At 37.2% G+C, this 10,630-nt stretch overlaps 1 protein-coding gene across 1 annotated transcript; it reads right to left on the reverse strand.

Moving 5' to 3' along the window:
• Positions 1–7,222: 7,222 nt before the first annotated feature.
• LOC104234420 (uncharacterized) lies at positions 7,223–9,895 on the reverse strand. Its single transcript, XM_070161809.1, has 3 exons — positions 9,825–9,895; positions 7,739–7,867; positions 7,223–7,577 (listed from the first exon to the last, which is right to left on the reverse strand). Exons 1-3 carry the CDS (start codon positions 9,893–9,895, stop codon positions 7,223–7,225), a joined length of 555 nt encoding a protein of 184 aa, XP_070017910.1.
• Between the last annotated feature and the right edge of the window lie 735 nt (positions 9,896–10,630).

The raw sequence follows: 10,630 nt of genomic DNA on the forward strand, positions 1-10,630 counted from the left end.
ATGAAGAATATAGGGTCTAAGTAACCTTCGTTCTATCTTTAGAGAGAGAGTGTCGACCTTCTCACTGTAACTTTGCAATGAACAATCCTAAAAATTCCAATTTCATTCCTCCTAAACCACCGGACATAGATTCACCACAATATCTTTCTAATTTGATGCCTTCAAGCCAAAGTTTCAGGGATAAATTAGTTGATGGGATTGAGGAGGGGGAAATCCATATAGCCAATGATGATCAACCCCCCCCCCCCGCCATCTTCCTATGAGATAGCTAATTGTATGCCCTACTCCAAAGATGACCACCTAATTCAACTTTCTCCAGAAGATCTCCATCGCATCTACTCTCCATGGAGATTCTCTACAATCATAAAACTACAAGGGATGAGAATTCAACACCAACTACTCAAAAGAAAGGTCCAGGATCTGTGGAAACTAGAAGAAAACTTTCCACTCATAGACTTAGGACATGATTATTATATTACAAAGTTCAACAATGAAGATAGCATGTTAAAAGTGCTACATCATAGTCCTTGGTTTATCTTTGGCCATTTTCTTTCTGTCCAAAAATGGGTTCCAAACTTTATAGCCTCAAAGTCAAAGATCTCGGTAACAGCTATTTGGATCCGTTTACCACAACTACCAACAGAGTTTTATGATAGCCAAATTCTCACAAAGGTGGGGAACAAAATTGGTAAATTGTTAAAAATTGATGCATGCACCTCTTCAACCTTAAGGGGCCGTTATGCTAGGTTGTGTGTTGAAGTCCCACTTGAGATACCGGCCACTTCATTCATTTATATTGGACAATATAAACAACAAATACACTATGAAGGTACCAATGTCCTATGTAAAAATTGTGGAAGATTAGGGCATTCAATGTCCTCATGCAACTACATTATCCAAAGAAGCAAACAAATCCCCCCAAAGGAAGACAAGGCCATTGGCCAATCAAAGTCCATAGACACTACTATCCAAGATATGCAAAGGGGATCTTCACTGTCCAAAGAAGATGTCTGGCACAATGTGTCATTCCCTAAGAAAAAGAAGGTTGTGTACACTCTCCCTCATCTAATTATCAACTCTAATATTAAAAGAAATACTCCCGCTGATCCTCTTCATGCTAATCATGATAATCAAAAGGTTAAGGCCATTGTCATAAGCAACCCCTTTGGAGCATTGGACAATCAGCCTACTACCACGAATGATCTCATTGGTAACATAGGAAATAACGACAATGCATGCATGGATATTGACGTGGCTATCAAGGGACCAATGGAAGTCCACTTGGCAGACCCTAAGGCTACTCAGTTAAAATACATGCAAGGCCATAATTACCCTTCTACTACTAATGAAACCCTAGAACATCCTAATACTATATTTCTGCAAGACTCATCTCCCTCCAAACCCTCTAATGTAACACTAGTTGATCATAATTCTAGTTTATCTTTATGCATGGAAGATAATTCTCTAGGCAGAATACTCAACCACGTGAATATAGAAGCTTCTTCTCTACCCCAAATGGTCAATGAACAACCCCGCGTTCCCCTAACAAAATCATCACAAAATCTCACTAAGAACACTGTCACAAGTAACCTAGGTGATATCAATTTAGCTATCACTACTACTAGTCCCTCCATCTATACTTCTCATACTAAAACCCTAGACTCCTATTCTCACAACAACCTTATAAACTCTACTCCTCCCCTTAACAATGCCAAGAATTCCAATTACTCAGAGAAGACGTTACCATCTAGTGCAAATCCTAAGGCACCAACAAGCCCTAAACATGTCCAACCCACCACTACCCCAAAATCAATTAGAAAACAATCAAACCTACTTCATACAACCACCATTGCCACAGGATCATCAACCTCTCTCGTGGGTGGAGAAAGCCTTAACGGTCCATGCAATAACATTCAGTATGGTGCTCAATGGTCAAGACACGATCATAGTTCTTCAAAACTCCCATTTCCTAGCTCAACTAGTCTCAGAGGGGATGAATATGGCCATCAACAACTACTTCAATCATGTATGGTTGAACAATATCCTCCACCCACTAGCTCCATCCCTAAATCTCAACCAAGCACAAGCCATGAGGAGTCAGTGGAACCTTCCACCACACTTCAATCCCATTCAGTCCCAATAAGTTCCAGTAGATTTCCCATTCTTTTTCCCAGGAGAGATCAACAACATGAATTCCATTTTTATTCCATGGACAACCCCCATTCGATCCAGTGATTCCACAAAACAACCAACAACAACCCCATGCACCACCACCACTACATGAACAACCTCTATCACCACAGCCACCACCTGCTCAACCACAAAATCCTCCAATGAATCCTCAAATTCAATCCCCTCACAATGCACTAGAACAAGAAAATGTGGAGATGGGGGAGGAGGACGAAACAAACCTACTAGGATCCGGTCATGTCCTAGAGTTTTCAAGGCTCAATGAGGTAAAAGTCTACCTCTTCCGAGATCAAAGGGAGAAAAGGTACGTGATAAGCTGTCCAATAGCACTACACAAATTCTCCATGGATGTGCGACCCCCTCAAGATCCAACAGTGGGAAACCATGCCATGATTATGGCTCATTCACTAAGGAGAAACCCAATTCCTCCAGCCCATAGGGAAAATGGGACACCACCTAATCTTCCAAATATGTATAGGCCTACTAATGTAGTAATATGGAACATCTGAGGTGGTAATACTGAAAATTTTAGGGTGAACTTCAGAGAAATGGTTAATACTCATAAGCCATGTACGGTCACTCTTCTGGAAACTAGAATGAAAAGCCACTTATCTCTTCTAAGTGATTTTGATTTTTCCCAAATGATCGAGGTTCCTAGTGAGGGTCAATCAGGAGGTATAGTTCTTCTTTGGGATGCAAATGTGGTCAGGGTTCATGACTTTGTTAGAAACAATCAAGAAATCCATGCTGTGATAGAGGTACTTCCTTTAAAATTTACTTGATTATTTTCGTCTGTTTATGCTAGTACTAAGTTGTTTAAATGTTTAGAAATGTGGAATAACATTGAAAAAATAAGCAAGACTGTTAATGGCCCTTGGCTTCTTGGGGGGTGATTTCAATGATGTTATCAACTACAATGACAAACTTGGAGGCAACTCCATTAGCAGTAGACGTAGCAAACAAATCTGGAAAAGTATTAACTTTTGTAAGCTTTTAAATTTAGGCTATAAGGGTTACAAATACACTTGGTCGAATCATAGGAAGAAATTCAAGGGTTTAATTATGGAACATCTTGATAGAATTTTTGTGAATAAGGAATGGATTGACCTATACCCTAAGACAGTAGTGATCCATCTCCCTAAAATTCATTCGGATCATAATCCACTCCTATTAAATTTTCAACCTAGACATGCTAATAGTATGGATAAGCCTTTTCGTCTAGAAACTATTTGGTGTAGGCACCCTGATTTTATTAATCTAGTTAAAAAAAATTGACTTAATAAGGGCCTTGTGGAGGCTCAGGAAAATTTTACCAAAGATGTTTTAATTTGGAAAAACTCTACCTTTGGTGACATTTTCAAGAAAAAGAGAAATTTACTTGCTAGACTTAATGGTATTCAATCATCTCCCTGTTAGTACAATAGTGACTTCCTTCAAAATCCAGAATCAACCCTTCAAATATAACAATATCTTACATATGGAACATGATTTTTGGAAGTTGAGAGCTAGGAGTAATTGGATAAATGATGGTGATGCCAACACCAAGTTTCTTCATATTATGGCTTCTAATCGGAAACGTCGTAATGCCATTATGTATTTCACTAATGAAAAAGGATATTGGATAACTGATCCAAACAAAATCCTAGATCACTCCTTTATTTTCTTCAAAGATGCCTTTCAAAGTGCTCACATTGCCTCCCCTATAAAAATTAGTACCTATGATCCCTCTGCCTTGAATAAAATTGATTTGCAATGTCTTGATAACCCCCTCTCTATTAGTGAAATAACAAAAGCCATTTTTTCCTTCAAACCATTCAAAGCCCCAGGCCCGGATGACATATACCCTTTTTTACCAGAAATATTGGCATGTAATAAAAGACTCCTTTGTTTCTTACTTAAAAAGGTTTTTTCCACCCAATCCCTTCCAAGTAGAATAAAAAACACTTATCTATACCTCATTCCAAAATTCCCTAATGCAAACAATCTAAGAAATTTCAGACCCATTGGTTTTTGTAATACGACTTATAAGGGAATTACTAAAATAATTGCCAATAGGCTGAAACCTTTCCTCCTACTTATCATTAGTCCCATGCAATCTAGTTTCATAAAGAATAGAAGAACTAGTTATAATGATATAATCATACAATAAATTATGGGTCTTCTTAAACGTTCCAAAAACTCTAACTTAAACATGCCCATTAAGTTAGACCTTGAGAAAGCTTTTGATAGATTGGAGTGATCCTTTATTTATAAAACCCTCCACTACTTCAAATTCCCTCCTATATACTAAGTTAATCATGCATTGTATTACAACCAGTTCAATTGGGATCCTAGTAAATGGTACAAAAACCAAATTTTTCCAACCTAGTAGGGGTATTCGTCAAGGTGATCCCCTCTATCCCTACATTTTTATCCTGTGTATTGAACTCCTTTCTAGGCTCATCAACCATCAAGTTGATCTTAGGAATTGGGACCCCATCCAAATAGGTCACAAGAGCCCCTCTTTATCCCATTTACTCTTTGCAGATGACATTACTCTTATGGGAAAAGCTAATAAAAAAACTAGTCAGTGTATTAAGGGATACCTAGACTATTTCTCCAAAGAGTCTGGACTAACAATAAACAATTCTAAATCAATAATTGTTATCCCTCCCCATTGCCCTAAGGAGACTTCAACCTATCTTCATTCTCTTTTTGGGATATAATGTTCCACTGAGTTTGGAAATTATCTAGGATTCCCTACCCTCAATAAAAATCCCAAGACCAAAGACTTTCAATTCGTTTTTGGATAGATTACTTAATAGGCTCTCCCATTGGAAATGCTCAATCCTTAACATGGCTAGCTGTACCACACTAGTTACTAGTATCCTAGGAATAATTCCCTCCCATATACTCTCCTTCCATCCAAAATTCCCAAATCCATTGACAAAATTCAAAGGAATTTTATTTGGGGTACTACTAGTACTTCAAAAAAACTCCACCTCATTAATTGGGACAGGATCACTAAGGTTAAAGGGGAGGGTGGCTTAGGTATCCGCAAGGCAAAGGAAAAAAATTTGGTCTACCTTGCAAGCCTAGTGTGGAGACTTTTAAAAAACCTATCTTTGCCTTGGTGTTACCTTATTACTTCCAAGTATGCCTACTCAAAATAATTTACAAATCTTTCTTTCATTTGGAAATCCATACTTCAAGGATGGAAACTTTGCAATAGTGGAATCCTATGGCATCCCTCAAAAAATTCGTACTTGAACGTTTGGCATAATAATTGGATTTATAATACACCTACCCTAAGGAGCACTATTGAGGGCCCCCTCAATATTTCTGATCTTAACCTCTCCTTAGGCAACCTTTATAAGGGAAAAGTTTGGGACATTAGTAAAATTAGCTTTGAGCTACCTCCCGATATTATCAATAGTATTTACCTTACACCCATTCCCTCAAAAAATTCCATGGTTGATGACCTCAGTTGGAAACTAAACTCCATGGGTGCTTTCTCCACAAAATCTTGCTATTAACTTCTTAATGAAGCCTGCACTTCTTCCAATTGTTATAAATGGATTTGGGACCTCCTTTGCCCCAACAAGATTAAAATATTTCTTTGGAAATGTAGCCACAACCGTGTCCCGTGTAGAGATTATCTTAGTAAAATTAGCATAAACATAGATACAACTTGCACTACGTGTAGAATCGGCATTGAAAATATTCATCATATTTTTCAACACTGTACATCTTCCGTTCGATTTTGGAAGGCCATGGGCATTAGTTTTCAAATCAATACGGGTGATATAAACTGGCTTTCAAAGCTTAGAGATGCCTTTATTTGTCAAAACTCTCACTTGATAAATTGGAAAACTCTTTTTCCTTTTCGCATCTGTGAAATTTGGAAGAACAGAAATAATAATAATATAAACAACCTTCATGGTCACCTCTCTATAAAAACTCCCATGCGCTTTGCATGGGAATATCATTTCTTCACGGAAAGATACCCCTTTAAAAATAAGTTAATAGCCGTTGAAACCAGATGGCATAAACCTCCAATAAACACTATCAAACTTAACTGTGATGGTGCTTTCTCTTCTACTAACAATGCTGCAATTCTTGGTGGATCTTTTTGTAATAGAAATGGTGACTGAATCTTTGATTACCAAAAAAGAACTCATGCAGTCTCCCCAATCCATGCAGAACTCATGGCCCTCCTGGAAGGACTAAAGATTGCACTATACTTTAGAGACACAAACATGGAAATTGAAACGGATAGCACAGATGTTATCAAACTACTACACAAAGAAGGCACTAACTTTCAAAATGTCATTCTTGAATGCAGGTGGTTAATGCACCGGCTGAAGCTCCCAGTACCGAGGCACAACTTTAGGGAAGGAAATGAAGTAGCTCATAGACTGACTAAAGAAACTTTGAAGAAACCTCCCAGTGACAAATGTTTTTACCTTGCTCGTCCACCTCTTCTTGTGCAAGAAGAAATACAAAAGGATAAACAAGACTCTTGTAATAATTTAAGAACTATCTCTACTAATGTTTGTAATTTCCTAGCAACTTTGGGCAATGGTAATGCCCACAACTCTATGTCTAACTCGTGTAACTCTTTTGTTAAGTAATATAATTACTGTGCTTTTATGTTAAAAAAAACAAGTTTTGTTTATGAAAGAAACCGTAATGGTTCACATGAACATGTGCCTTTTGTGTGATGCTGAAAATTTTTCATACAATTAGCAACTTAGCATGTCAGTTGCGACAAAAAAATGAAGATTTGAATTTCCTTGGAAAAAATTTAAGTAGCCTTCACATAACCTCTTGGTTATTTACAAATCATGACGTTACTTTAATAAAAAAAATATATTAATCTTTGAAAACTAAGAAAATTGAAACATTGTTTAAAACGAATTCTAACACTATTCCATAAAATAAATAATACGAATTGATACTAATGACTACTACTCATGTAAAGAACTATCATTACATGATGTTTATTCACTAACTAATACAAATAAGCAAAATAAAAATAAAATCAAACTACTCAATCTTCTTTAACCACAGATCCATCACCGATCAAGTGGTCTATTTTTCCATCAGGGCGCTTAAAGAAGTCTGCCACATCTAAGTGGGTGATGTCAAATTCATTGTCATAGACAAAGTTAGCTTCAGGGCCTTTATTCTTTAGAGATGCTTGATAAAGCTCAACCAAATGTCTTGGTATACGACAAATATTTGGCCAATGTCCATTTCCACCGCAACCATAACATTCAGTTTCTGAACCATTTGCTTTTGGCTTCTCGTCTTTCCCTTTCCACTTTTGGTGGTTATTTATCTTTGGGAGATGATTAACACCATGAAAATTTCTTCGTTGTCTACGGCCACAGCCATGGCTACGACTACGAATAGAGTCATGGACTTTTCGCGCTTAGCATAATGGGAATACACCTCATCCACTTCAGGCAATGGTGTAGACCTAGTGGGTCGATTTTAGTTATTTCTCATGAGTAAGTCATTGTTTCGCTCAGCCACAAGGAGAAGAGAAATCAACTTAGATTACTTCTTGAAACCTTTCTCTCTGTACTGCTGTTGCACGACCATATTGGAGGCATGAAACGTTGTAAACGTTTTTTCAAGCATGTCATAATCAGTGATAGTATCTCCATAGAGCTTCAATTTAGAAGTAATTCTGAACATCGCAGAATTATATTCAGAAACAGACTTAAAGTCTTGGAGCCTCAGATGAGCCCAATCATATCGTGCTTGTGGAAGAGTGACCAACTTTAAGTTGTCATATCTTTCCTTTAAGCCATTCCACAAAACAAGTGGATCTTTGACTGTGAGATATTCTATTTTCAACCCTTCATCAAGGTGATGGAGCAAGAAAATCAAGGCCTTAGCACAGTCTTGGGTGGATGCTTTAGTTTTGTCTTTAATGGCGTCTCCAAGACCTATTGCATCTAAATGGATTTCAGCATCCAACACCCATGTCATATAGTTCTTGCCCGAAATTTCAAGTGCAACGAACTTTCTTTTCATAATATCAGTCATAATTAAAAGAAGAGAAAAGTTGTACCTTAATCTTCTTGAGATGGTAGAGTCCCGTGCTGATAACGTGTTATGAAATAATAAAAGAAGAAGAGTATTGCAGAGCAAAGTAAAGAGAGGGAATTCTTATTGATATGGGATGAATTACAATAGAATAGAACCCTCTATTTATAGGGAGAGAGTGACTTAGCCACCAAGTAATAAACCCTTGAATCTCTCTAAATATGGATATTCACCATAAATTAAATTCTATTTATAACAGATTTGATCTTTTATGTTATTAAATCAACAAAAGATTTCGAAGAAAATTAAGCATCATCGAATAAGAGTATCTATGTATGTGAAAGAGAAAAAATTTAAAATATTAATGGAAGAAATATAGCAGATATAATTGGTGCAATAATTTAATAGAGAAATAAATTTCACGTAAGGAGTTAGGAGAAAAATGGGGGATGTCATGACCCAAAATCCACTAAGGATCGTGATGGCGCCAGACATCGCTGTCAGGCAAGCCAATCATAAATACATAATTAAATTCTCGTTTTAAATATTTCTGAAATCACTTCTTTTATACATTTAAACAATACATAGTAAATTCCACTGAATAAAAAAATGAAGAAGTTAACAACTTTTAAAATTTCTAAATAAACCCTTAGACATCCCAGAAGCCGTTGTCACAAGTGCATGAGCTATTTCTAGGAAACAATACAATACAACAACCGTCTGGTATACAATGGATAGAAAGTAAATACAATACACTGAAAGAGACTATACTAGCTGCAGGTCGCCTCAAGAAATGCAGTTCACCAAGTCCCCGTATCATCCACGCTGCTACGCCCAGTAGGCCACTAGAAGTACATGTGCTTGTGCAGCAAAAATGCACAACAAGTGTAGCATGAGTATGAAAACAATTCGTACCCAATGAGTATCCCGTCTAATCTCGAAGAAGTAGAGACGAGAGGTTGACTTTGACACTTACTAATGGTCCAATAATGTTATATCAATAATATGTTTAATCGTGAATTTTTATAGACATGATTTTAATCCAATAGAATGAAGCAAGTAAACAATTTTTTCTTTTATAGGAAACTTTCCAAATTCCTTTTCACCATTTATACAAATATTCTCAAGCCGAGAAGAGGCTATAACAACTTTAATAAGTTCAAGGCAAGCAATACAAGCATGCGCAAATCATGCCAAGGACGTACGACCCGATCCAACAATATTTAAACTGTGCACTGCCAGAAGATTGAATGTCGCGAACCATATATGCATATATTACCCTGCTCGTGAATCATACATGTGACACAGTCAAATATAAATAAACACAACAATCAGTCTATCAAGAAATCATCAGGAAACAATTATTCCAAGAAAAGCCAATTCCCTTTTAACAATTCAAGAAAATGAAGTTTAATTATTTTTAGAAATTCGTTTACTAATTCGATATGATTTAAGCAATTCAAAGATGTCAATACGATTACAAATATTCCAAGTACGACATGCTTTTGGGTCCTACACTACCCGGACTTAAATATAATAGTAGCTATACACAGACGTAGCCCTCACAAATAGGAGAACATAATCAATTAACTCACCTATGAGGACAATTTCCTCTTACAAGATTAGAAAGGAGACTCACCTTACTCCGAAGATCCATAACCGGCATTCCACGCCCTTTCCAAGATAAAATTGATGCACAACGCTCCAAAACTAGCCAATAATTATGCAAATCCTTTAATATATGCTCAATTACTCATTATGATCCAATTTATAACAATTCCTAACCCTGATCGAAAAGTTGACAAAAACGCCCTCAGGCCCACGTGCCCAGATTCCGAAATTTTTCGAACATAAAGTTTACCCATGGATGCACGAACTCAAATATATGATTTTCTCTTAATTTCATACCCAAAATCATGGTCCAATGCCAAAAATATCAATTTTCTAGGTTTTTCTCAACCCCCCAAATTACTACCAATTTACATGTTTAAATCCATACATAATCGTTATATTTAACTCATGATAAATGGGGTTAGCTTAGATGTTGACGATGAAAAACCCCTCTTTAAGCTCTCCAAAATCGTCCACACCCAATGAAAATGGGGGAAAAATGACCAATCCCCCGATTTTAAAAGAACTTACTACCTCCAGCACTTCCGCACCTGCGGTCACACGACCGCTTCTGCGGTTCTGCAGGTGCGAGACCAAATGCTGCTTCTACGGTCCGGGGCTCCCCAGCCCATTCAGCTTCTGTGCCCTCTCTACCGCAGATGCGGTCCCGCATCTACGATAAAATAACGCATCTGCGATCCCAACTCTCTTCCGCCAATACCGCATCTGCGAGCATAGTGCTGCTTCTTGCTTTTGCGTATTTCTCGGAAACAACCTACTGACTTGGGTT

This window comes from Nicotiana sylvestris, chromosome 11 (assembly GCF_000393655.2).
Source record: "Nicotiana sylvestris chromosome 11, ASM39365v2, whole genome shotgun sequence".
Lineage (NCBI taxonomy): Eukaryota > Viridiplantae > Streptophyta > Magnoliopsida > Solanales > Solanaceae > Nicotiana > Nicotiana sylvestris.